The 27,802-nt window shown below is 47.1% G+C and overlaps 1 protein-coding gene across 1 annotated transcript in view; it reads right to left on the bottom strand.

Annotated features, from left to right (window-relative positions):
* The window catches only part of NLN (neurolysin), a 218,432-nt gene extending 210,310 nt beyond the window's left edge, over positions 1–8,122 (bottom strand). Inside the window, exon 1 of the mRNA XM_085631838.1 lies at positions 7,964–8,122. Coding sequence (XP_085487964.1) covers positions 7,964–8,058 — 95 coding nt within the window. The 5' untranslated portion in view covers positions 8,059–8,122. The remainder of the gene's footprint in view (positions 1–7,963) is intronic.
* Positions 8,123–27,802: the final 19,680 nt, after the last annotated feature.

The raw sequence follows: 27,802 nt of genomic DNA, 5'->3' as shown, positions 1-27,802 counted from the left end.
CCATGGGTGGACTATGCGGGCAAAGACATGGCCCAGGATAGAGTTGGATCAAAAAGGGTACAGGGGGACGGGGGGGTGCAACATTTTCTGTTTCCTCGTTGCAGCAGTCTGGAGCGGACTTGCAGGCGACGGAGAAACAGCGAAAGAAGATTCAGCAACATAGTATGCCAGCGGAACTGCGGGACAGAGCGGCACAGCTACCTAAAGGTAGGGCAAAATGGTGGGAAGTTTGGGGGATGAAAAGGGCTCAGCCGGGTTTGGGGGTTGTGGGGGTGGGAGGACAGGAGAATCTGGAGCTGTCACAACAGGAAGGCGTTCCCAATAGGGCGTGTTCCTGTGGAGGGGTAGTGGGGGTCTCTCAGGGAGTCCCGGGGTGGGGGAAAAAGAACGAAGACAGGTTTGGTGCCGCAGGGAAAGAAGTAAGTTTGGCTGAGCAGACTCGGCTTCCTTATATGGGTTTGGCGATGCCCCTTGGGTCCCATTTAGCAGGTAAGACAAAACAAAAAATATGGAACCACGATTTTGTGGATATATTTAGGCTATTACATAGGGATGTACAGGCCCCGGAGGGATCTAAGGAGGAGGAATTGGAGTTGTCCCGGCGTCCCAGAGTACCACGTAACGTGGATAACTGGACATCAGCGTTCCTTATCTTTGCAAGCATTTATGTGGAGCGTTATCCTGAGAGGGCGGCATCGTTGTTAAAATATATGGACGTAGTGCGTAAAGCACATATGAATTTTGGAGGGTACTCATGGTTAAATTACGATGAGGAGTTTAGAGCCCAGATGAGTGTTTGCGTGGATAAACCTTGGGGTGAAATAGATTCTGAATTATGGCTCCAATGGATGTCATCTTCTAATCCTCCCACAATGACACATACTGCAAGTGGGTTACCGGTGGCTTATCGGCCTTTCCTTGGGCGTCCCGCCCTTCAAGGGGCGGGAATGGTTGGTAGAGGGCAGGCAGCAGGGTTCGGGGCTTGTTGGAACTTTAATAGAGGCTTTTGTTCCAGGCAATTGTGTAGGTTTCGCCACGAATGCTCACAATGTGGGGGAAAGCATACAGTCGCCCAGTGTTTCAGTACGGTGGCGGGCTCAGGGGGCCAGAGAGGGCAGGAGCACGGGTTGTCAGCTAGAGGTAGGGGAGCACTTGTCCCATTGGTTCCAAAAGGCGCCTACCCCAATTAGTTTGGAACACTTAGTTCCATGGTTAAACGAATATCCAGACCGAAGGGCGGCAGCTAAACTTTATTGGGGTTTTTTGGAAGGCTTTAAGATCAGCTACCAAGGGCCACGTAGGCGGCGTTGGGCAGATAACTTAAGATCAGTAGAAGAGTTTCATGACATTCTGGGTCAGAAGTTGGCAGAGGAAGTGGAGCTGGGCAGAGTAGCGGGCCCGTTTGAATTCTGTCCTTTGGAGAACCTCATTGTTTCACCATTAGATATCATTCCCAAAAAGGCAAAGGGGGAATATCGTATGATACAGCACGTATCCTGGCCAGAAGGACAATCTATTAATGATTACATCGCGACGCAGGATACTGCGGTCACATACACATCGGTTGACGAGGCATTACACATGGTTCATTCCTTGGGGGAGCGGACAGAGTTAGCAAAGTGTGACATTAAGTCCGCTTTCAGACTTTTGCCAATCCATCCGACAGATTTTGAACTATTTGGGATGTGTTTTGATGGATGCTATTATGTTGACAAAGTACTCCCTATGGGATGTGCGGTGTCGTGTGCACTTTTTGAACAGTTTAGTACTTTTTTGCATTGGGTACTTTCTTCAAGTGGAGTAGGAGGTGTGGCATGCCATTATTTGGACGACTTTTTGTTTATGGGACGTGCTGGTACACAGGACTGTCAGCAAACACTGGACAGATTTCAGAGTATGGCGGATTATTTTGGAGTGCCCTTAGCACAGGATAAGACCGTAGGGCCAGTGACCAGGCTCACTTTTTTGGGGATAGAGATTGACACGACGGACAGGATTGCTAGATTACCAGCAGATAAGTTGGGTGAGATACGCGCTTGCGTGGCCAGTGCCCTGAAGCATAATAAGCTCGAGCTCCGGCAAAGCCAGAGGTTGTTGGGATACCTGAACTTCGCTTGTAGAGTGGTGCGGGTGGGCAGGACCTTTTCTAGGGCTTTAGGTATGGCATTGTCGGGGGCGTGGCTGCCCCACCATAGAGTGAGGTTGTCCAGATTGGTCAAAAAGGATTTACAGATTTGGCTGTCATTTTTGGACGACTTCAATGGTGTCCCTCTGCAATTCATTGACGATCAATATCAGTGGCAGATTCAGATCTATTCGGATGCGGCTGGATCGAAAGGTTTTGGCATTTTTGGGGATGGGCGTTGGTGTTCAGAACCTTGGCCCGCGCAGTGGTTGAGTGAAGGAAGAAGTATCACTTTCTTGGAGTTTTTTCCTTTACTGGTCGGGTTGACACTTTGGGGGCAGGAGTTTCAGAATAGGTCTGTCCTTTTTAATGTGGATAACATGGCAGTGGTCAATCTCATCAACTACCAAAAGGCCAGAGATGTGCGGGTGTTGGAGTTACTGCGTGCATTCATGTTGCTTTGCTTAAGGCGAAATATAGTTTTTAGGGCAAAATTTATATCTGGTGTAAATAATGTGATTGCTGATGCACTGTCCCGGTTCGATTGGCAGCGTTTTCGAACATTGGCGCCGGGAGCGGCAGACAGCAAAACGCCTATTCCGGACATGATTTGGGAGCTAGGTGTGGGAGAATAGTTCAGCTGATTGAAAGCTCAGTGGCGCCATCCACAAGGAACGCATACCGAAGAGCATGGGCGGATTTTGCCAGTTATGTACGGTTGGTTTCTAGTAATAAGTTACATGAGGTGAATGTACCTGTAGTGTTGGATTTTGTTTTGGATTTAGTGGACAAAGGTTTGTCTCTGTCCACCATTGGGGGAAAGTTAGCAGGCATTTCATTTTTGGCCAGTTATATTGGGGTTTTGACCCAGTGGCTGGCATTTTAGTTAAGCGCATGTTAAAGGGGTTGGGGAGATTGTCGGTTGGGGCAAAGAGTGGCCGAGCCCCTATTACATTTTTGTTGTTACAAAAGATTTTGAAGGCACTCCCAGCATGTTGTTATAGCCAACAAGAAGTTGCGTTATTCCGCATTTGTATGATATGGCTCTTTTTTGGGGCTTTCAGGGTATCCGAATTGTTGGGTTTGAAGGGTCAGGGAGGTTTGAGGTGGGATGAAGTGGTCCACGAGGGTGATCGAGTGAGAATTTGGCTACGGAAATCAAAAACTAACCAGTTGGGGAGGGGAGTGTGGATTTTCCTTCATGGTAGTGGCAGCAGTAATTGTTGCCCTGTACAGGAATGGGTAGTTTTCCAAACCTGTGTACAGATGAGAAAAGGTTTTATTTTCATACACTCGACGGGGAAGAGGCTGTCAGCGTCACAGGTATTGGCCATGTTGAGGAAGGCACTTTTGTGGGTGGGGGAGCATCCCGGGGATTATGGGACACATTCGTTTCGAATAGGGGCGGCAACTGAAGCAGCCGTTTGGGATTGGGTTGGGACGCCATCAAACGTATAGGCAGGTGGAGATCAAGTTGCTGCACCAGTTATGTTCGTAAATAACGTGCATTTGTAGGCTGTTTGCTCATTATGTTTTTCTACATAGGTGATGTTCGAGGCCTGTCCGGCAAGCAGCAAGTGTGGTTGGTAGGCCACTCCTTTATAAAGTGGGCTGCTATATTTGCGGAGCAGCAGCTATACGGCAGTGGGCACGAGCTGATATGGAAAGGATGCGGAGGCATGAGGTGGGATGAATTGTTTCCTTCTCTTACACGCATGAAATGTGTTAGAGGGTCTCCAGCGTTTTTAATACTGCACCTTGGGGAAAATGACCTCGTATCGCTCTCTGGGTTGTCATTAATAAAGCGAATGCAGCTCGATTTAACTGTTTTGAAGAACAATTGGCTTGGTACATGAATTGCATGGACTGAGTTTATTTACAGGCGGCGTTGGAGGAATGCAAGAAACGAAGCTGCAGTGGACAAAGCCCGAAAAAAGGTGAATCGCGCAATGAAAACATTCTGCAGTGCTATGGACATAAAGTATGTTAGCCACTCAGACATTATAGGCAAGGATGGCCACTTGTTTCGTTCGGACGGGGTACACCTCTCACAATTGGGCCTTGCGTATTATTTACTTGAAGTAAGAGATTGTTTGGCCACGGAGTTAGCAGTGAATTTATGGGGCAATGTTTAAAAACAAAAAAAACAAAAAAGTGGGGTCTGTTTCTCTGAGAAGGTGGAGTCCAGGAAAACTCTTCGGTTTTCCTGGGGTGGCAAGATGGGGGGAGGGTAAATTTGGAGCGGATTTTACCCAACCCTCGTTATTGGTAAGTTGTTAAAGAAAAGGGAAGAAAAAGGATTGAAAACAAAATATGGAAATGCAAAAGTAAACATTGGTTTGCTTGGAAAATGTACAGTTTGTTAGGCATAGTGATAATAAAATGGTTTTGGCCCAAATTGCGAAATTGTTCTAGGAAATTAAGTTGCCTGAAGTAATATGAGTTACATCGTCCAATAAAGTGGCCTTTTCTGCTATTGAGTTACATGTGTGGTGTCTGTTATTTTGGGCGATGGGAGCCTCGGGGGGAGCAGAGCGGAGCGGTCTCCCCCCGGGGTCATTCGCCCAAATGGTACGGGCACGGAGAGAGGTAGGCGGCGTAGGCGTAGCGTGCAGCGCGAGGCGTAGGTTATATAAGGAGGTCAGGGGTGCGAGCGTGGAGTGGCGCAGCGTCGTTTTAGAAGCAGTTAGGTGTGGGAAGTTTGTTTTCGCCCACCCTCCCACCCAAAAAATAAATAAATAAATAAAATATGTATATATATATATATATATATATATATATATATATATATATATATATATATATATATATATATATATACACACACACACATGAGGGGACCATGCGGGTTGGGTTTGGGGAGGTGTGTCTCGCCACAGTTGGACAGGTACTCGCTCAGGCACGTATAGTTGTGTAGGCAAGATGGGGGAGGGTAAATTTGGAGCGGATTTTACCCAACCCTCGTTATTGGTAAGTTGTTAAAGAAAAGGGAAGAAAAGGGATTGAAAACAAAATATGGAAATGCAAAAGTAAACATTGTACATTTTCCGAGCAAAACCAGTTTGTTAGGCATAGTGATAATAAAATAGTTTTGGCCCAAATTGCGAAAGAGTTCTAGGAAATTAAGTTGCCTGAAGTAATATGAGTTACCTCGTCCAATAAAGTGGCCTTTTCTGCTATTGAGTTACATGTGTGGTGTCCGTTATTTTGGGCGAATAAAGTTGCGAAACTTCATTTGCCAATACTGGATAAGAATACCTTCAGTTTTAGATCACATAGTTGGATGGTGATCAAAAATTACAAAACCCTTTAACCGGCAGCCAATCTAGGCCTCACCTTTTCAACAAGAATACAAAAAACACCTAATGGCAAGCTGCTTTGGTCAACTACCATCACTTGCCGATAAACCATCTTGGAATTATAGCGGGTCAATAGTATGTAGACTCTGCGGTTGAACCAAAGAGAACTTTATTCATCTAATCTGCGTTTGCCCACACTTACAGAAAACACGTGTCACTTTATTGGAAAAAAAGCTTTTTTAGCAAAAGGGACCAGGACTTGTAGTGCAGCAATTATACAAACTTTGGACCAGTCAGATTCGCAGTTGAATTGCAAACTGATTAAATATTTAAAATTGCATGATATCATGGTAAGAACAACACATTAGGAAACACTTTAAGAAATAAAGTTGAAGACCCACTCCAGAACAAAGAACAACGACAATTGCATTCTGGACAAGAAGAACATTCAATTTTTAAATGACTAGAGTAGGGGGGTTTTGAGGGCACCGGTTAAAAACAAAGGTCTGCCTTTCGGCACAGGTTAATAGGTTAAAATTATAAACCGACCCACTATACATCAAGCTTATTTGTACATTTTTATTCATCTTAGAGGATAGCTGGATGCACTATGTTTTGCAATGATTTTAAAACTGTGTTTTATTCAGGTGTTATTAAGTATTAATTGTACTATGTGTAATTGTGCTCAAATTGTTAAGGTTTTAATTAGCTAAACAATAACATTGACTTAATTACTGCGCATTTGCCAGTGATGATGGACTTGCGTAAATCAAGTGCTAGGACTAAGTGGCATAAACCGGGATTCCGAACCTGACCACAGAGCATTATAGCAGCGCTATGCACAGAAAACATGGCCTCAAACATTGGTCTGACAAAAGGCAACCATTTTGCATATAAAAGGTTTAGGTCCTTCTGTGGCCTCCCAGGAAGCCCAGCCTAACTAACTGCTACATCCACGCCCCCACTCCCTCTTAGAACCGTTAGATGTCAACATACTGTTGCTAGCATTCGAAGGCTCTTAAAAATTGATCTAGTATTTTATGTACTTATTTATATCCTGTTTTTATACTATTTTCTGTCTATTTTATAATATGGACTGTTCTCTCTTGTTGACGAACAAACGGCTGCTACACTTATGCTTATGCTCCCTCTTAGACCAGTTAGATGTAATTATAATGCTGCTAGTACCTGAAGGCACTTGAAAATTACTTTGCCATTTTACATACTTATTTAGAACTCGTTTTTATATCACTTAACATATGTCTATTTTATAACCTGGATTGTTTTTTCTTGCACATTGTAAAGGTTTTAAATAACCATAGACACAATGAAGATATTATTAAATGTATTCCCCTAACATGTTGTTTACTTAGAGTGTTTACCTCTTCAAATTACATGCAATGTCAAAAGGCCTTCTCCCACTATATTCCTATAATCCAGCATGACAAATTGACCTTAATTTTAGATTATGAATTTTTTCCCTTTAAATGACCCTCTCCTTGTCTACCATCCTCTGCATACCTTACTTACCATCTCTGAATTTAGCCTATTCCAAAATACATGCATGTCTGTCTTAATCTCTGCCTACCCCTCAGCTCGTAGATCATATGTCGTCCTGTAACTAGCAATACTAAATATCCTCTAGCCTACCTATTCATCACACCATCGTGAGACAAAAATGTAGAATCCGTATTGTTTGTGGCGTAGGTATTGTTTTAATAAAACTACTGGATGCCTCTTTTAAACATGTAAGCAGAAAACGCGACAATGACATGATGAATGTCAAAGTCAAGAACAGAGCCAATAAACATATTGGAGGCTGGACAGGTCGCACGGAGAGCAGATTATTTTTGAAGGAGTAGCAGGTGATGCTGGGGTGATAATAAATATCAGAAGTGTCAAATAAATCATAAACATCGAGCTTCCAATCGGATGACGTATGTTTTTGTTTTCAAATTGCAAAACTAATTGGATCGTTGGGGAAGGCAAATTGTTATACATTAATATTAATGATCGTTCCACTGAAATATTCCAAACCTTACGAATATCAGTGTCTTGACTCAGTAATTAAGAGTGGTTGTCATACTGTCCTTTGGGATTTGAAGTTATTAGATCGCAGTTAGTGCGAGAGAGCGCGCTCTGGGAAGCGCCTCAAAGGAGTATACTCCTTACAGGACAACCCGGGAAACAGCACGGATGGGGGCAGACCGGTTAGAGTGGTTTAATCATGCTGTATCAGCAGCCCTAAGAGGGTGAGAAATCCACTCTACACATATTACCCCACAACACACCCGAAACCTGTTTCATTAAGTTAGCGGAGCATAGTTAAACAATGGATAGACCACACTTATCGAAGCCGCTTTAGATATTCGGAAAATAAATCGCAAACAATACAGGTGTATTTTACCCACACCCAATATGGTCGACGACCGGAAGTGGTAATGGCTATGCGATGTCTAGCACTTGAAGATATAATTATAGAGGTTTCTGCAGTGTTTCCCCTAACCCAGTTACACTGATTCAGTTTCGCGATTGATACCTGAGAGGGGATACGAGAACTGGAGCCAGACGGCGAAGACTCCACATGACCCAGTGGCGGTTACATGTAGGCTTTCCTCGTCTCCGGAATCTCATTCACTGAACACGAATCACTATTGCCATGTGTTTGACATTAAAGGCACACGCTTTCCCTGCACACTGCGCATGCGGGAATTAAGGACGAATGGAACAGGCGATTTGGTCTATAAGACTGATCGCGTACTACGCATGAGCAGAGGTGCTCTCTGAGCTGTGGCCATGTCAGGGCCAGGCTGTTCATTCATGAGGAAAGTTTGCGTCTTCAAGATTTTAGGATCGAGTGTAAGCACGTTAGAGGGTGGTCGCGGGGTGAAGGAGCCTCAACCTCTACTCATTTTAGAAATTGGACGCCGTCCCTATCAGCCATGCCAACTGCCACTCATTAGTGGTCACACTAATGTTAATGCATTACTACCCCTGCATTACTTGTTTTGCGTGCCGTGTTTCAATAAAAGTTTTGCAACCTTGCATTTCTTTATTTGCTAGAAACAAAGGTCTGGGTGATTGGATATTCGAGCATCTTGAGAGTGGTACGGTGGGAATGCCGCTGCCCGCATCCCACGCAGTGGGACATCAGCAGGGCAGCTCTCTAGTGGCCGCCCGTCGCAGCCTTCCCCCTCCCCCTTCTTCTGCGTCGCGCGCAAGGCCGCGCCCAGGGAGGAGATCTCCCAATGAGTGTGCAGGTGGAGGTGGGCCGTTAGGGGGGCGAGGCTAGCCCCCCCCTACATAGGCGTCCCTCTCGCCCAGTTCCTCCTCTGCTTCCTGCGCGCCGCTCCTGCCCGGACACGCGTATTCGGGATCGTCGTCGTCGTCGCCGCTAGTCATTACGGTATGTCCATGCTCTTGTCTCCCCCCCCCCCCCCGGCCCCGTCCCTGGGTTAAGCCCAGGTAGTACAGGGGCCCTGTGGTCGGATACCACGGGGGGGGGGCGGAGATGGTCGCGCTGGGTCGGAAGCGGCAGGGTGGTGGTCAGTTGCGGGACAGGGATCGACAATTGTGTTTGAGGCGATCCTAGCGTTGAAGCATAACAATCAGGCCAGGAAAGCCCTACAGGTCGGGATTCAGCAACTCTCTAGAGCGTCCCTTCACTCAGCCCAGTCCCAGCAGTGCACTAGACTTGTAGCTCACTGCCGCGCACCTTTCTCTCAGTGGGCCACACGCAGTTCATCGGCCGGGATGTTACCAGGCTCCCAGCACCTGGAGTCTCCTTCGTTCATCCGGCGATGTGCTTACCTCTACTCAGGTAGGCCGCACTTCACGACTCGCCACACACGCAGTGGTCTCTGCGGCACCTAACTTTCGCACGCGGCTCTCCCCACCTCGATCTTCTGCATCCTCGCTTTCTCCTTGCCACTCTGCGAGCAGCGGTTCAACCGCCTGTCGAGGTACCCGGGCCCGCGATCGTCTCTCAGGCATATCTATTGGGTCTGCCACTTTTCACCATCTCATTTCGGCATCCGATCCCTTCTCTCCACGCACTGCATGCATTACGGCAATGTCGCAGTCTGTCGGGCACTGTCAGGCACGGAGGTAAACAGTGCGGGGTTTCTTCGGTTGCGGGCAGGGCGGTCGCGGAGGTAGCCTTAAATTGTTTCGTGGTAAACGGGGTAGGGAGGACTAGATCGGGTGCCCCCCCCTTTCACGCCGATCGTCCCAGCGGCTGCCCAGTGCGCGATTCATTAAGGTAATGCACGGGAAAGGAGTGTTTGCTTTGGTCACCCTGCACCCCTAGTTACAGATCGTTTGCCGTAAAAGCGGCGGGGTAGGGTGCAGGGGACGCCGAGTGTGGGTGCGAGGCAGGGGGAGGGGTCTTTGTGGTGCAGGGCTTTCATGCCGTTGGTTTCCTGTGCCGCGCGAGTTCCTGTGCCCCTGCTTCCTGGTCTGGCGTCGGTCACGCGGTTGTGCCCTTGGTCTGGCGCTGTGTTCATTGGGGAGTGCAGGGCAGTGCCGCCTCTCGTCTTTCCCCATTCTATGTGGCGCTAGGCCCCAATTTTGGCAGTGTGTGTGTTGTAGGGATCAGCCACAGCTAATAATCTTGGAGAATTGCAATGCTAGCGCTCGCATTCCCGCCTCCTGATAGAGAATGTGTCCAGCAGCTTTAACTGCTGCGTCTAAATCGTGAGTTTACCAGCTATCCAAAATTTGTCATTGATTTGTATTTTACATTAGTAAAATGAGAGTGAGTTGGGTAAAAGGTACAATTGATCGTTTAGAGACCTTTTATTATTTTCCAAGTGTACAGCAAAATTGATATGTGTCTTTTGTTAAGGGTGGAAATTTATCATCTGGTGGGCATCTACAGTGTACAATTTGGCTTCACATCTGAGGCAGTGCATTATAGTTCAGTGCAACGTTAATAAGTTGGAAAAAGGCCATAGATAAGTTGCGTCTTCACAATTTTTGTCTGTAGCACCAGAGATTAAATGAGGGTTACTGGGATGTGATGTTCTTGGATCCATTGGACATAGATAATGTTTGGCTGACCTTATAGTTTCTGATTTTGAATTCACATACGATGACCCTGTTCTGTCAGGTGCTCTTTGTTTCGGTGACTTAGAGCGGATTTGAGAATGGAGAAATATTTGTGATTTCCGCCTGTCCCGATAATAACAGTGTGGAAATACGGAATCTGTACTGTTTATAGTTAATTAAATCCTTTACAATGTACAATAATGATAAAACCAGTCAATTTTTTGAGTGGGGGCCGGTTATGAAGTAGTGCGTAGGTTCGAATACTTGCACGCACGCGAGACGTAATGGGATCGATGCCCGCACTCTCCGTTAAGAGGATATCGGCATACATTTTGAAATCATGTAATCCCTGTGGTGAGGTGGTGGTCCGGATGCTGCGTGGCCGCCTCGGGTGCGGTACAGCAGGTTGCGAGCCTCGTGGTCGCATCTACATCCTGTGATCCAGAGCAAATCATTTAATCCCCCGTGCCTCGAGTAGGGTCCGGGTGGGGCTCCGACTCATGGGTAGTGGTTCCGGATGGACGAGCATTGGATTAGCACGCGAGGGGTAGAGGGACAGAGTCCCGCACTCTACATGGAATTTGCTTAAATTGTCAATTGACGTAATCGCCATGACGAAGTGGGTGCCCTGGCTCTTAGTTGTTTGCTATGTCCCCTACCTCCTAATCTTTGTTTACGGGGGGATTTATCAAGGGTGTCACTTGCTCCTTTCCGGGCCCGCTCTGGGGCGGTTCAGAATCGCGCTTTATGTATGACGATCGAACGGATGAGTCGGGGGGGGGATGTGGCGCTGCGGTTAGCCGGCCGACTTTGGGGCTGAGTGCCGGAGTCCGAGTCTTGGGGTCGCTTCCGCTTCCCGGGTCTCTGGGGCGTGTCGCTTGGTCTCTCCGTGCCTGCTGGAGTAATGTAAATATGGTGCTCGTGGAAAGCGCTCCGCTGCCTTCGGGTCGAGTTCGCGCTATATGGGTTCGAGTCTCGGGAATGACGCTGAGCATCCTGTGATTCTGCAAATCACCTTATCTACCCCTGCCTAACAGGGGCTGGCATTCCCCTCATCTACATGGTAATAATTGCAATGCAATCGGTCTCCCTCGTCTCCGGAGCCGGCGGCAAATTGGCGCCTGGAGGCCCTGACGCGTGATTGTTCGGGCTTTACAGGTGTGGTTCCTTGTTTGGAAAGCCGGCAGCTAAAACAGCCCCGTGGATTGATGCAAACATTCCCAATATCTGTGTGTGAAAACCGAAGGTCAACGGTTCGATCCTAGTTGGTGCATTGGGTAAAAGTAGCATGGGTTACATTTTGTGCGTGTCGCCGCTGCGCGTGCACGGGTGTCGGGCTTCTGGAACTGGTGATGGGTTCCGCCAGCCGTGGGGCGCTGCTTCGTGCTGGTGCAACCGGCGGAGCTCGGGCCAGCCCCCGCCATTGCGTGAATGCTGCCATGCCCCTCCCCCCCCCACCCCCGCTTGGGACCGGGCGCGATGTCATGGACGGCACTACCTGTTGTCTGCATTGTACTACGGAAATGTGGAGGTGCGCTTGCAATGTCCGCCGGAGGACTCCTCTGAGGCTGTTGTTTGCTGAAAGACGGTTTGCACTGGTTTTTGTCGTACATACACATTTTGGTGCTTCTACATTACACGTACTGGAATGGTTGCCTTTTGCTGCCCAACACGCAGAGGCGGGATATGTTGGTGTCTTTAATGTTGATCTAGATTATGCTTTGAAGCACCTGATGCTGCGTTTCTTTCCGCGGCAATTCCAGGCCCCACATGAATGTCAGGATAACTCGTGTGATTCGTTACCTTCCTGGAGAAAGATCAAGAATTTGTATAGTGGAGGTTTTGACTTCAGTGTAGTAGTGCAGAGGGTTAAATATGCCCGCTGCAAAGAACGTGTGCCAAGTAGATTTTCGGAGTGCGTATGATGTGTAGAGGTCAGCAGGTTACTGTGTTCAAAGGAGGCACCCTTTTGTCACTTGCAATGTATATCTTACAGCCCTAATAGTCAACAGTGAGCTACGAACGCTCATCCTAGAGCTGCATACACACCACTAAGCAGACATCATTAGAACATTGATTAGTGTTGCAAAGAGGGTTAATTTGGCTGACTCGACCGAGCTTGTGCTTCTCCACTCCAAGCAGCCTTAAACTATACGGCCTGCCAGTGGGGAAGGCCATGAATCGCCTACACTTTGGGTCCTTTGGCTCAGGTCTCCTTTCCTATACACTGATTCATATGCATATGATTGATTGGCTCGGCGGATTTTGTGTGAGATGCAAAGTCGCGGACACCCTACACTGGTAGGTGTGGCGCTATATAACTAATTAAATGCATCTGAGAGTGTGGTCATGGAAACGTCGTCATCAGTAACTTCTGGTATTTCATGCCCTGCGCAATTGAGTTCATTTCTCTCCAGTTCCCTGGGAAAGGTTTGGGGGGCCAGGGTGATCTATGACGAGTCTGTACTCATTACGGTTTATGGTAAGCGTTTTTGAGAAACATATGGTATAGTTTTTACTAGTTTAGCTTTTGGCCAATGGTAGTTTTCGTCAGCCAGATTCGGAATAGCTGGTATTGCAGGACACTAGAGGCGGTTGTGTGTATGTCCAAGTTGGGGAATGGCATGCTTTGCAGATTAATTGATTAAATGAATAAAGTCGCATGTTCTAGCTCGAACAGAGCAACTGTTACTAATCGCAATGACATGGGTTCCCACGCACTCGAGAGCCCCCCTTTGCATTTATTCCCTGGTATCTTTGTCCCAAAGTGCAGCATTTATTAGGATTATCCGGTACTAGGGGGAATCTCGTTGGCATTAGTTCCATGCCGGTGGGTACGAAGGGACGAAGTTGTGTCCCAAGTGGTGCAACAGGATAAGGGCAGGTATATAGGTAGATATATGTTCCCTGGCAGCAGGTGTACAAATATGTCAAGGTTCAGCCTAAATCCCAGTCTCAACCATGATGCAATGGTCAGCTTGTGGAAAGGTGTAACACAGAAATTGAGCGACCAATGTTATTATTGTAAGTTCAACGCTTGAGTCAGGGGATGCTGCTGTCTCTCATCTTTGCCTTGCTATTAAAAAACAGCTGGGGTAAGGTTTCTCTCAAATTAGTCATAGTGGCAGCTTAGCGTATATAGAAAAGTCAGCAGCCTGTGCTGTGTTGAGGCAAGTCGTGGGCTTGGGTTTGTGTATCATACATAACATCTTGAAGGTATTGTGTAGTTCCACGCTTAAGTCAAGAGATGCGGCTGCCTTTCATCTTTAGCCTTGCTATTAGGAAACAGCTGGTGTGATATTTTCTGCAACTCAGTCATAGTGGCAGCTTAGTCTATATAGGATAGGCAGCAGCATGAGCTGTTTTGAGACAGGCGGAAGGCCTGGGTTTGTCTATCATACTTAACATCTTTGAGGTTATTCTCCCTGTCCACAGGGAGGCCAGGGAAAGCACAGAGTGACATGGTTGATCGAGACTTAGCCTGGCTTGCCGCTTCTGCGACCTTGTGAGGTTTGTTTATGTATTGTATGAAGGTGACAGAGGCTGTCACTGTGGTTTGATAGGCGCCAGGGCCAGATGACATTTAAGTGCATTGTGTGCTGGAAACTAAGGAGCGGGTCCATTTAGTAAGCACAAGGAGCACGGGGGGGCGTTCCCAGCTCTAAAAAGAAAGTTGAGACAACCAAGTTAAGTTTCAGTGCAAGGCCACATTTGGGGGGGCAATTCCAGGCGAAAAGCATTAAGCCAGACAGCCCTGGGAATTAGGCAGGCGTACGATTAGCTAAGATTTTGTTCAAACTGAGGGAGAGCATATCGACCACAAATAATTGTGGAACCAGAAAAAGCTTTACAAAGCAATGCTGTAGAATTCTGTATGGATAGGCTTCAGGGATAAGGCCACGACCTTTCTGGAAGGGGCATTCTTCTTCGACCTGTGTCGAACTGGGAAAGGAAGTAAGGAGGGCTGGATAACTCTTTATGCTACCTGCATTGGCATATCTTGCCAGGAGTGATGGTCAAAGGTTTTGCCTTCAGCCAGCCTAGGTTAACGCCCATCCACTCCAAGCTAATTGTTCATGGTGGTATTGGGCCGCATTTACACAGCCCAGTATTTGGCCCCTGGGGTTGTCAGTGTCGTGAATTACTAAATTTCACTGAACTGGAGGTGTGGCCGGGTTTTACACGAGCAGAAGTTTGGGAGTGCAAGCCTCCACCTAGGGGGTGGCTGGCTGAATCTGATGAACTACTTCAAACGGTTCACAGCACTGCACGTGGGAGAGTGTCAATGACCTGTGCATACTTCAACCAGACACCCGTGTATGGCATGCCCTCAGCTACATAGTAATAATTGAGAGAGCAGAGAGCGACCATGAGCATGACCAGAGATGTGCTGCTCTCCACAGACATTTGACAGGTTAATGGGCAAGGCTAGCGAAAAGCCAGATGTAATGTCGTCATTTAAGGCGGACGTGACCCAGATATTGGCAAGATAGAGACACTGTCAACTATGAAGATATGAACGAAATCATAACTGGGGCTCACAACAAATTATTTGATAAAATAAGACGTTTCATTTTCAAGCCACTATGGCGGTGCCACGAATTACCTATAGCACAGCAACACCGGTATAACAAGGACTGTAGGCAAACCTATTGACCCTTTCCAGCAGCAATAAAGTCCGAAAGCTAGCTTCTATTCAACAAGCGAGGCAATTGGATACGCTGTCCCAGTGGAGAGCAGGAAAAGATTGGTATGGACAGCGGGACTAGTATAAGATCTATCGTCCAATTTAATGTAGCTTAATTTGCAAGTAGAAAGGCAAAAACGAGGAGATGTTGCTAAGATATGGGTCAGTTTGCAGTAAACAATAGGATAATACCATGTGAAAGGAAGCAAATTTATATACCTGTGATGTCAGCTTGTGTTTATATACGTAGGTAAAGTGGCTGACTCACACGCTACCTTCACCCTGCTTGTTGTGCTGTAGCTGTTGGGAACACAATTTCAAGCCAGGAAGGCACTTAATTTGGCCAATTGAAAAATCTTAATAAGATTGCAGGTCCATAAGTGCCTAATTCACCTATGCCTTGTTACCAATGCCATATTTCCCAGCGTGAGAAACAGATTTAGGTGTTGCTCTTCTCGCTCAGCCTTTCTTGGAGCCAGGGAGTTGGGAAACATTCACGAATTTGGGTCCCCGAGCTGAGAGATGTATTCTTCGGCAGCTCAGTCAGTCATATTGGGAGTCATGATAAAGGCGTCCGATTAGCAGTTGCGTTAAAAAGGTTTTGCCCAGCCGAGAAATCATGCAATCCTCGCAGTAGCCGCAGCAACTCAGGAACCATGACGCTATCAATACATCACCTTTGTAGATAGAGTGGAAATTAAAACCTTCGTGCTAGGATATGAAGGGAATCGATGGATTAAAGAATTCAGCTATGGTTCATTTCTGGCTCCATATGCAGGTGCTAGATCTTCCCATAATTACGTTAGGATGATCTGCTGTGGCATCGCTTAGAAGGTTAGGGACACCAGTCACGTCTAAGCTTACGGCAGTGGGGCCAACAGACATCCTTTGTTTGTCTGCCCTGGGCTTCTGAGTAATGTTGCAAATTAATGCCGTCTTTTACGGGTTACAGAACAGGACCCCTAATTTAGCCCATTATAAGCTGGCTCGCAGGGGCAGGGCACATATAACAGCAAAGGGAGGAAGGGGGGGCTCTGGCAGCGACGGTAGCCTCCCCAGAGCTGTGGCGGAGTTACAGGGCGATCTGGAGGCAGACGGGTACAGTAAGGGTACCTCTGCGACAGGCGGTACAGTAAGGGTACCCCTGTCCGGCACAGTAAGGGTGCCCGAGCCAAGGTCCACGAGCCGAAGGGGGTTCTGGGAAGACCGTGACGGCGCCCCGTTAGTCCTTCGGGCGGTTGGGGGGCCTGACCAACCGGGGGTGTGCCACAACACGCTCCGCCCCTGTCAGAAGGGGCGGGAGTAGGAAACAGATCACGTGACCCAGTGGATGATCTGAAAATAAATATGTGCCGCACTGCCGGGCATCGACCCACCGTGCGTGCCGGCTCACCAGGCGGGCGGAGCAGCGAGGGGCTGCTTGCCCTGGATCGCCCGTAAGATAACCCATTTATCGTCATACTTATGTTGTATGAAATAAACCTGCAGCAGTTCTTCACCCACAATGAAATTGTCAGTGTAATCCTTGGGTGACGTCTGTGCATGCGTGTTGAATGAAGCGGATGACGGTGTGGTCACTATGCCGCTGCCCGCGTCCCACGCAGTGGGACATCAGCAGGGCAGCTCTCTAGTGGCCGCCCGTCGCAGCCTTCCCCCTTCTTCTGCCTCGCGCGCGAGGCCGCGCCCAGGGAGGAGATCTCCCAATGAGTGTGCAGGTGGAGGTGGGCCGTTAGGGGGGCGAGGCTAGCCCCCCCCTACATAGGCGTCCCTCTCGCCCAGTTCCTCCTCTGCTTCCTGCGCACCGCTCCTGCCCGGACACGCGTATTCCCACCCTCTCCGCTTACCCTGCGTGGCAGAGACAGCGCGTTATTGGAATGTTTTAATGTTTTTCTTTTGTGTTGCAGGCGGAGTTACAGGGCGATCTGGAGGCAGACGGGTACAGTAAGGGTACCTCTGCGACAGGCGGTACAGTAAGGGTACCCCTGTCCGGCACAGTAAGGGTGCCCGAGCCAAGGTCCACGAGCCGAAGGGGGTTCTGGGAAGACCGCGACGGCGCCCCGTTAGTCCTTCGGGCGGTTGGGGGGCCTGACCAACCGGGGGTGTGCCACAACACGCTCCGCCCCTGTCAGAAGGGGCAGGAGTAGGAAACAGATCACGTGACCCAGTGGATGATCTGAAAATAAATATGTGCCGCACTGCTGGGCATCGACCCACCGTGCGTGCCGGCTCACCAGGCGGGCGGAGCAGCGAGGGGCTGCTTGCCCTGGATCGCCCGTAAGATAACCCATTTATCGTCATACTTATGTTGTATGAAATAAACCTGCAGCAGTTCTTCACCCACAATGAAATTGTCAGTGTAATCCTTGGGTGACGTCTGTGCATGCGTGTTGAATGAAGCGGATGACGGTGTGGTCACTAGAAACCTGGTAATGAAGGCACGGTTTTCCACCACCGAAATCAGTTGGCTGGGCCACTCAGGCACGTGCTTGAGCTGCTTGCTGGTGAAACAACGCCAGAGACTGGGGGGGGGGGGGAATTGCCTCCACTCCCAACGTCCTGGTCTTACACTGGGGAGGGAATGTTTTGACTTTCCTGGGTAAGAGGGCTTTGCTGCACAGAATGAAGTCCACTTGTGTGAGTTAAGGAACCAATTAGGGACATGTGAACTAGGGCGGTCAGAGATCCCCCCCGCCTGGTGTAGCAGCGCTATGCGTAAATTCATTGAGCAGGAGTTTTGCGTTATTAGACATGGTTGCTGCACACCATATCCACAGGGTGTTTTGAGGAAGTGAAACAGAGTTGGTATGCAGTTCTTAATGGTGTCGCAGGTTGTGATAAGAAAACAAGAGGTGCCGAGGTGTAAGTCAGGGGGCAAGCAGGAGAAGGATACACTCCTTATGGAAAGGAGACCCTCACACACCCAACAAGCGGGCGTCTTGCTTCATCATCAGGTCTAGCTCCTTATCGGGTCGGCGGTGCAATACCCGATCAGGCACCCAGGCGGGGCCTTCTTGCGGAGATCTTTTTTCCAATGCTGATGGGTGTAGTGCGTGTGAGGTCCCTTATAATAACTAGTGTAGGTGCAAGTGATGTGTAAGGTGGGTGTTTTGAGGAAGTACCAAGGAGCTATGCTCAATAGTAAGCCGGTGCCTCTGGTGGCACAGGCTCACACAGGAAGAGGACTTTGCTTCAAGAAATGAAGAACACAATGTGCAAACTAAGCAACAAGATGGGGACAGGTGAAGCTTGGTGTTCAGAGATCACCCCCAGCTCTTGTGGCATGGAGCTCTGTCAGGGGAGGCTGCGCGCAGGAAGGTCAACTGCGCTGAGTTAACGATGCCATGCACAGAGTCACGGAATAATGGGGGTTCTGTTGATCAGGCATGACCTGCGGCATGCCAAAGTCCACAGGGAGTCTTTCTGAGGATGGGGTGCACCTGTCCAGTGTGGGACTTGCTCCTGCTGGACCTGGAGGAGGCCCTGGAAATAGCAGGATGTAAGTAGGAGTGCCGACCTTGGTGGGGGGCCCTGGCTGCGACGGTCGCCACACCCAGGGCTGTGGCGGAGTTACAGAGCGATCCAGAGGCGAAAGGAACTCTTCAGGAGCACAAAGGGTGCTGAGGCCTAATATCCCCAGGAAGTCTTGGCGGTGGACCCTGAGGTGCGACGGCGCCCCGTCTGTCCTACGGGCGGGGCGCCGTCGCACCTCGTAGGGGGGACGTGAGTAATGGGGTGGACCAGCGGTTCACCGGAGGTAGGAGGGGCTATCCCCTCACCATAACCGCTAAGCACCGATTGGCTAAGGCCACAATGCAAGTTGTCCCATCAGGTGGTAGGCCGCGAGGGGCGGCTTGCCTTTGGATCGCCTGTAAGATAACCCACCATGTTGGCATAGTTGGTATGCTAATAAAACTGCAGCAATTTTCTCAATGAAAAAGGTGTCTTGTCTGTTTATTTATTCGGTATGATGCTGCATGAGGGGTGGTGAGTGTTGCCGATATTGGCACTAATGTTAATGCATTACTACCCCCGCATTATCGCACTGAAACATTTGTCACACAAGTCAGAGCTCTTCAAATGACCCCTGGAGTCATGTGCTGTTTGTTAGCGCTGACAGCTATAGTGCTGTACAGTAATTAACGGATGCTGCCAATACATGCCAACTCTCCCGTTTCAGGCGGGAGACTACCGATTTAAAGGTTAGTCTCCCGCCGACTGATTCCTGCATAGAACAAGGATTTGCAATGCAGTAGGTCTCGCATTTTTTAGAATTAAAGCTATTGGCTTTGTAAATGACAATGTCTTTTACATATGTGTTTTGGTTTGGAGTGTAGCTGATTATGAACAGAGACACACCTGCGGCACTGCCTAGAGCAGAGGTCTTCAAGCTTTTTAATGCCGTGCCCCCTCCCCAGTGAAAAATAAATATTATCGCCCCCCCCAACTTTTCACAATTTTTGTATTAAACTAGCAATGTTTAAATATGTGGAGAAGTATTTAAGCATTGCAGGTGAATTACTTTACCGATTTAAAAATGCAATCAAATAGATGATTCCCAAACATACTTTTCTGGTCAGGCAATCCTTACTCACCTGTAAAAGTATCCACAGTGTGATTATTAGACATAGGGGTGGGGGTTATGAACACTATTTGAAGTCCCTTCCCTTTCGTCACCTCCTCGCAGCCAGGGTATAAATGGCAAAATATGTTACTGATTGCCCATTACAAAGCGGCTTACTGATGCTCATTTTTCCCCCATAGAAAGCAAAGCACTATTATGAGCATAATCCTTCTTTTGGCAAGAGCCTTGCGCCCCCCCCCCTGGGATCACATGAGCCCCCCAGATTGAAGACTTCTGGCCTGGAGCATGGGTACTCACAAACAATTTCCCTGGGGCCACAAAGTTTGTCTGTGATGTGACCGAGGACGGCATTGATGTCAGCAGGGTAGTGATTGGGGATGGGGTGGGGCAGGAGGGTTTGCAGTAAAATGGGTGTAGGAGAAGCGAAGCATATACATCTAGTGTCTGAATTGAACAATGTGAAACAAGAATCTTGGTACTAATCTCATCTTCTCCATTTAATCAAATTGTGTGATCCTACTGTATTGTTTTATTTCACTTTCTCACGTTTTTCTTGATTATGACATATTAGGCCCTTGAAATACATGGCTTGGGGATGTGTGCTGTACAAAAACACCACCTGTGTTTGATTTAATAAACTATAATGCTATTAATGTATAATAGAAAACCATGTCACCCAAAGAGAGTACATAAAAACCGACTTGCCTTTTAGTTCACTATTGTCATTGTTGTCAGGGTAGGGTGAAGAATACATGTTTCTAATTTCATGTTTGAAAACTATCAAATAAAAAAAATACTTCTATGTACTGATATAATCTGATGTACTAAGGTGAAACAGTTCTGCATGTGAATGAAATACTTTTTTTGAAATTTGAACAGACTTTAGCATACTTTTACACGTTTACTGCAAGATTTCTTTAAAAATGAAGGTATTTTTAAAGTTTAGCAGTGCAAGCACCCTAGTTACTTCCTTTCTTTACCTTAAATAAATGCTTCCCTACATGTTTAACATCTCTTTAATGTTATCACGAGTTGAGTACGCAGCATAGTGCTGATGTTGATGAGGGGGTCGCAAGTAAAGGTCAGGAGGGCCCCCGGCCGTACTTTGAGTATCACTGGCATAGAGGACTTAGAATAAGGGATTACCATTGGCACATGAGAAGCAGCTGCAGCACTGTCTCGAGGACTCAGAATAAGGAATTACTGATGAGACCAGAGAAGCAGGTAGCAGCACTGTGTAAAGGACTTAGAATGAGGAATTACCGACAAGACCAGAGAAGCAGCTAGCAGCACTGTCTAAAGGACTTAGAATGAGGAATTACTGACAGGACCTAGGATGCCGCTGCAACACTGCCTAGAGGACTTAGAATGAGGAATTACCGATGAGACCAGAGAAGCAGCTACCTATGTATAGCTACAATTATTTAGCTATGAAGCACTTAAAAAAAAATGAAGCACCTTTACATTTGATATAAAAGCAAAATGTCTGCAGTGCGAGATCCACTGTGCCCTTTACACAAGTAAACGATCCAAACAAAATATGCTACTTATTTGGAGAATTCGAGGTAGTCATAAACAGAGCGCTTCACGGCTCCATCTTTGGGACGGTACATTTTGCAGTGTACATTTATTTTATTTATTTTCCTTTAAAAAAGTTTTGTATAGCACGAACATGACCCAAGTGGGTATCAGAGCGCTTTACATACGGGTTGCGGGAGAAATATATATTTTCATGTACAGTTGGGTGTCATCCGCATACTTGTGATATTGTATGTTGGATGCTTTGAGGATTACAGTCAGTGGTTCAATGAAAAGGTTAAAGAGCGTGGGGGAGAGTGAAGATCCTCGGGGGACACCCAGAGTCCAGGGGCTGGAGTTGGATAGAGATTGATTGGATTTGACTCTGCGTTCTGTTGTTGAGAAAAGAGGTAAACCATTTAAGGACCGTGCCTGATAGCCCCATCCTGCATTCCAAGAGGTTAAGTAGATTGTCATGTTTGACAGTGTCAAATGCAGATTAGAGATCAAGTAGTATTAGTAGGCAGGTTTCATTCAGGTCAAGAAGAGTGAGAGCATCATCCACTATATGAGTGATGGCCGTTTCAGTGCTGTGGCCGGAGCGGAAGCCTGATTGGAATTGGTCGAGAAGTTGGAATTGCACAATGTGTTTGCGCAGTTGTTCATGTACACATTTCTCCAGGAGTTTTGCAAGGGTAGGGATGTTTGTGATTGGTCGGTAGTTATTAAGGTCTTCAGGGGGCACCATGGATTTTTTGAGAATAGGGAAAACAAGGACAGTCTTCAGGCAGTCAGGGATCTCACCTTGATGAATCGAGGCGTTGATGATCTTGGACCAGAGCAGGACTAGTGATCCTATCATATCTTTGAAGAAGTTTGGGGGAAGGGGATCATTGAAGTGATTAGAAGGTTTCAGGGTCGAGAGTATGTTGAGGATGGCAGTGTTATTGGGGGGTGTGAATTGACTCTAGGAGGCATTGTTTTTGGGGGAGAGACAGGGCTGCGTGGGAGGGGGCGTGGGTACAGGGGAGGGTGCGAGTTTGATTAGAGCAGACTTAAGATCCGATTTGATCTTGCTCGCCTTACTGAGGAAGAAGTTAGCAACAGCATCACAGTTTGGTTGAGGGGAGGAAACGTGTGTAGATTGGCTAGTGGTATTATTGGATTGTGACTTAATCAGCTCAAAAAGCTGTTTCGGGTGATTTTTGGCTTTCTCCAGTTGGGCTTTGAAGAAGGTTTCTTTTGCCGTTCTGATGAGTTTGTTGTATCTACTTCTTTTTAGTCTTAGCGATTTTAGAAGAGCCGTGGATGGGGAAGCTCTCCAGGCACGTTCTGCTAATCTCAGACTGTGTCTGTCAGCATTTAGGCTGTCATTGAACCATGGTTTGGAGTCTTTGATGGGTATTCTTTTTAGTTGGAAGGGGGCAGTAGCATTCAGGGCAGACAACATGGCGTTGTTATAGTGTTCAGTGAGATTGTGAACGTCTGCTATGTTTTTGAGTTCCAGCATTCAGGGATACGGAAGTTGATAGAGTGATGATCCGACCAGTCACAGGGGAGAATAGATTCGAGATGAATGGACCTGGGGTTGGAGATAATTAAGTCAAGGGTCGAGCCTAAGTTGTGCGTGGGACTGTCACAGAATTGAGTCAGGGAAAGGTCAGTTAGGAAGGTTTTAAGAGTGGTAACCGCCTGATCGTGCGGATCATGCCAATGGAGATTGACGTCACCAAGGAAGATCTGGGGACAATGACGGCCCAGGTCGGAGGAGATGGTCTCCATAGTTTGTTCAATGAGGGGGAGGTTGTCTCCTGGTGGGTGGTAGAAGATGCGCAGGGTGCATAGGGGTCTATGTGTGATAGTGATGTCTATGCATAAATATTCACAGGATGAGAGATTAGCTGAAGGGACCTGTTTTGCTGAAAGAGAGTTGTGGTAGATACAGGCTATGCCACCTCCAGTTTTCTTAGCTCGATCAAGTCTGAATATGTTGTGGCTGGGAGGGACTAGAATGTCAAGGATGGGGCCTGAAGAGTCAGTGAGCCAAGTTTCGGTAAGGATAAGGAGGTCAAGTCCTTAAGCAAGTATGAGATCTGCAAGGTCCGTGGCATGTTTCACCGCTGATCTACAGTTGAATAACATGCATTTCGGGTGTGATTTGTTGTCAGTGCACACGGGCTGCGTAGTGGGGATCTGCATGAGGTTATTAATGTTTAAGGCATTGGTGTAGAGTCTGGGCACTCTATGAGGGTTAGAAGTGATGCTTTGGATGGCCTCCGAGTTCACTTGCTTGGGATAGGCCGAAGCAGGAGCATTTAAAGGGGTGGTTAGTGAAGTTCTAGGAGGGAATGGTATGGGCGTAAGAGAGGCGTTGTAAGCTCGGAGTAGGGAGAGAATGTCTGTTTCTGAGAATTGATTTTTGGATCTGGCGGGTCTAGAAGGGGCATTCGGGTAGGGAGTGGTATTCCAGGACTGGGCTGGAGGTTTCGGCCCGGGGTCATTCGGTAGCATAGTGAAATGAAGTGGAAGATTATGGTGGAGTTGGAACATATGCCGGGTCTCCTGCAAGGACTTGTTGGAAGAAAGATCGAGGGCCAGCTCCTCAGTGGAATTAATGAGGTTTTGAATGATAAATTTGAGATTAAGAAGTTCCTGGTTTATTTCCTTGAGCTTAGTAGCAGGGTTTGGATGTGGGTTATGGGTCTTGTGGAGGGGAGGATGAGGGTTGATCCCTAGGGAGGGCGAAGGCGAGTTCAGGGCCAAGGGGTGTAGGGAAGGGGGACATCATCTGAGGAAGAAATCAATCTCTGATGTATGGAGGAACAAGTTGCGTGGGTGCTGGAAGGGATGTTAGGGGGAGCTGAATTCCTGATGGGGAGTGGGCGAGTCAGCTGTGGGGAGATAGAATTATGTGGGATAGAGCTAGTGAGCGAGGGAGTGGGGGAGGTGTAGGTGAGTTGATCGGCGCTAGGGATAACAATCACTCCAGCATTAAGGGCATGAGGTAGTACAGCTCAGAGTACGGTAGGAGAGTCTGGGACACTTAGGTTTGGTGGAGCCAGGGCGGCCATGTGAGTGTTGATCGAGGAAAGTGGGACAATCAACGGAAGGTTGTGGCACTCCAGAGAGGGATCAGTGTGTGCCTGAGTCGGAAGCAGGGGAGGGACGTTTCTAGGCTGACTATGGGTGTCGCTTTGGTCCATCGATTTTTTAAAGAAGGCGAATCTGTTATCAAAGATGCCCAGGTTGCGATCTGTGGCCTGAATTAGTATAGTCCCATTGTTATAGATGGATATGGTAGCATTTGCTTTAAATGTGGGTGACGACACGGCAAGGAGTCTAAGACCGTGCAGAAACGTCTTAGCCAAGGCGATTATGGGTAAAGAGTGTAGCGCCATTCTCCATTGAGCTCTTCTTTTAGTGTAAAATATCAGGTCGCTAGTAATAGCACCTTTTTTTGGCAAAAATAGGGGTCATAGATAAGTGGTCCAGGGTTAGCTTTAAGTAGTCTGTGTTTCAAGCATTTAATCGCGTTTATGGAGAGGTTAGTTGGATATTTCATTATGAAGCTATTCGTACCTAACTTCTCTAGTCTGGGGTCCATTCTTGACTGAGCGAGGCAGGGCATGATGGAAAGAGAGTAGGTCGTGCCGCTAAGAAGAGATGTTGGGATGAACAGGGTTTAGTGTGTAATCCACGCTGAGGGGGTGTCTTGTAAGGCCAGGCGGGATCAGTAGAGGACCGAAGCGTTCCAGCTAATGGTAATAATAATAATGACAGTAGTAGCAGTAATATGGCCTCTAAGAGGTGCAGTTATTTAAAGGAGTGGGATTCCAAGAGGGCCAATGATGGTCACTTTCCACGACATGGCTGTGGTCTATCGTATCCGACCGGAGGAGCAGAGGTAAACTATTGGGGCCATATGTAGGTAGCTAAATACCGGTCGGTAACGGCCGAAATTCGGTAAATATCCCGTTACCGACCGGTATTTAGCTATTTGAGATGTAGGGGGCATATTTCAGGATTCGGTAATTTACCGAATCGGTAAAATCACCGAATCGGTAAAATTACCGATTCGGTAAATACCGAATCCTGAAATAATATGTAGGAAACACTCTAATGAGTGATGAGTAGGAATTAGAATTCGGTATTTACCACCAAATATAGGTTGGTGATAAATACCGAATTCCATGCAAAACGTGATATTTCGCAGATGTAACAGTGCCATGTGGCAGACATACATGCCCTTAGGGCATGTATGTGCGCCACATGTGCACACATGGACGAATCAGGGGTGCAACCGGGTGTCAATGTGACACCCTGCCACCCATGATACTGCCTCCCCCATTACCGATTCGGTATTTACCGATACGGTAATGGTAACTGGCTTCCCATTCATTCCTATGGGCCTCCTGGCCCATAGGTATCAATGGGAAGGCATGCCTCATTACCGAATCGGTAAATACCGATTCTAAATTACCGACTTTTTCCAAATCGGTAAATTTTACCGATTTATTACCTACATCACATTTACCGATTCATAAATACCGAATCGGTAAAATTCGGTATTTATGAGTCGGTAAATGTGAAGCTACCTACATATGGCCCCAAATCTTTATGAGTGGAGGAAGCATAGATAGTGATCCAGCACAACACTGGGAAAATGGGGAACAACATATACCTATATCCTCCCTGCGTCGCAGACCCGTCGTCACTCACACTCATTCATACACGCATTCATTGGTGGGGCTCATAACACCAACTCACACACATCACCATTCACGAGTCTACACACACAGGAGGGATGAGTAATTCAAGCGCTGGACATGTGGGGGAACACCTTATAACCTATAGGGAGAGAAAAGTTATTTTACAAAATATACATTAACATCCGTCGCCTATAGATCCCTAATCCTAAACATCAAGGCACTCCACCCACTTGGTCGACGAACCAATTAGTTGGATTGGTTGATGGTGATGTAGAACCAGCTAACCAGCTAAAACACATTTAAGACTCAGAATCCTTATTTCCCTTAATGAAATACCACAAACTCATATTTCTTGTTAATCAATATTTATTTATCTAAATTTTCATAATGATTTATATTTGCAATTGTCTCGTCAAAGTTTAGAATTTCTAGATCAAATCGAGTAAATCGCAGAACATCATATTTACCTAATCTGGCTATTTTGGATCCTCTAATTCATTGGCTCTGCATAAGCGAGTCTGTCGCAAAATATTCCGAATAAAGCAGGCCAAAGCTCAAAGTCCTCTGCTCAGCACGTTACAGTCCCCAATTTATCAAAGGACCAGAAATCGTGCAAGCATCTTTCATAGCCCGTGGGTTTGGGAAAAGTTTGCAGTCCTCAAGCGGTCGGGGAGCATCTGGACCATCGGAAAGGCGTCACGAACTTCACATTTTCCCTCTCTATTCTATTACCCTGTTTATAATAAAATCAGGTTAAAGAAGATACATTTTTAGGCTTAGGACAGTCGTGATTGGCTAGTTGGGATCGTCCGATTCTTATTCCCAGATTCTCAGTACAGTTCGAGGGGTGAGGCCACTTGTCAGCCAAAGTGTCGGCTTGTTCCGGTTTACTGTAAGGTTGACTGTTCCCCTATCTTGGCGAACCACCAAATTCATATCCTTGACCGAGAACATGATGAGCAAAGGTCGCTAAGAGGTTCAGGATACTGTTCGCACTTGCGCAGTTCACTCCGCGCCTCACGAGACAGTGGCCACTTCTGCATGCGATGTCAGCAGCCATATTGGATTTAGGCCCAGATGTCAACTTAAGCAAAACAAACACAAAAGAATAATTAATACATAAACATAGTGATTCTAATGTAAACCCCTTACTAATCCCTCTATGTGCTTGTATTTATCTAACATATGACATTCAAAGCCATTATATTCACCTTTTTCGGTCCTCCTCGATGATGCAACGTCACAAAGCAACATATATCATGCAATATTCTATTGCCACATATACTACTCATTAATATGCGTACAGATGTTAGTTATAAGAGTTATTTAGCCATGCAAATAGCAAATCCCATGTGTAGTTTAAGTTTTAATAATGTTGATTAGTATACATGCAACACTCGTTTAATAATATTATAGTTAATAGATTATATAATTAGTATTTCCATGCAAGAATAGAGGATGTATACAAAGCTTTGCAATACCTGCTCCATCAATAGTACTGCTTTGTGTGTAGGAGAGAGGGTTAATGTAGTGCCATTGCCATTTGTGAATAGGGGAGCCAAGAGGTATCACCAAGAAGGTCTTTGGGCTTGCGGACGCCCCTTAGATCAGGGAGCGGCCATTTTAGAAGTTAGGCGATAATAGATGACCTGCAGTTATGTTAATACAATGTTGGAGCTCAGCGATAGCTCATCAGGGGAGGTAGGACTCCATGGAAGTCTTAGGGCCTGTTGAAGAACCAATGATCAGGTAGCCGTCATTTAAAAGAGTGCAGGATAATGAGAAAGCACGGGTTCCAGCAGTTTTGTTATTGCAATGTTTAAAGCACAGTAG

Source organism: Triturus cristatus, chromosome 2_1, assembly GCF_964204655.1.
Source record: "Triturus cristatus chromosome 2_1, aTriCri1.1, whole genome shotgun sequence".
Lineage (NCBI taxonomy): Eukaryota > Metazoa > Chordata > Amphibia > Caudata > Salamandridae > Triturus > Triturus cristatus.
Note: the sequence above shows the minus strand (reverse complement) of the source record. Positions and strands in the feature narration are given on the sequence as shown.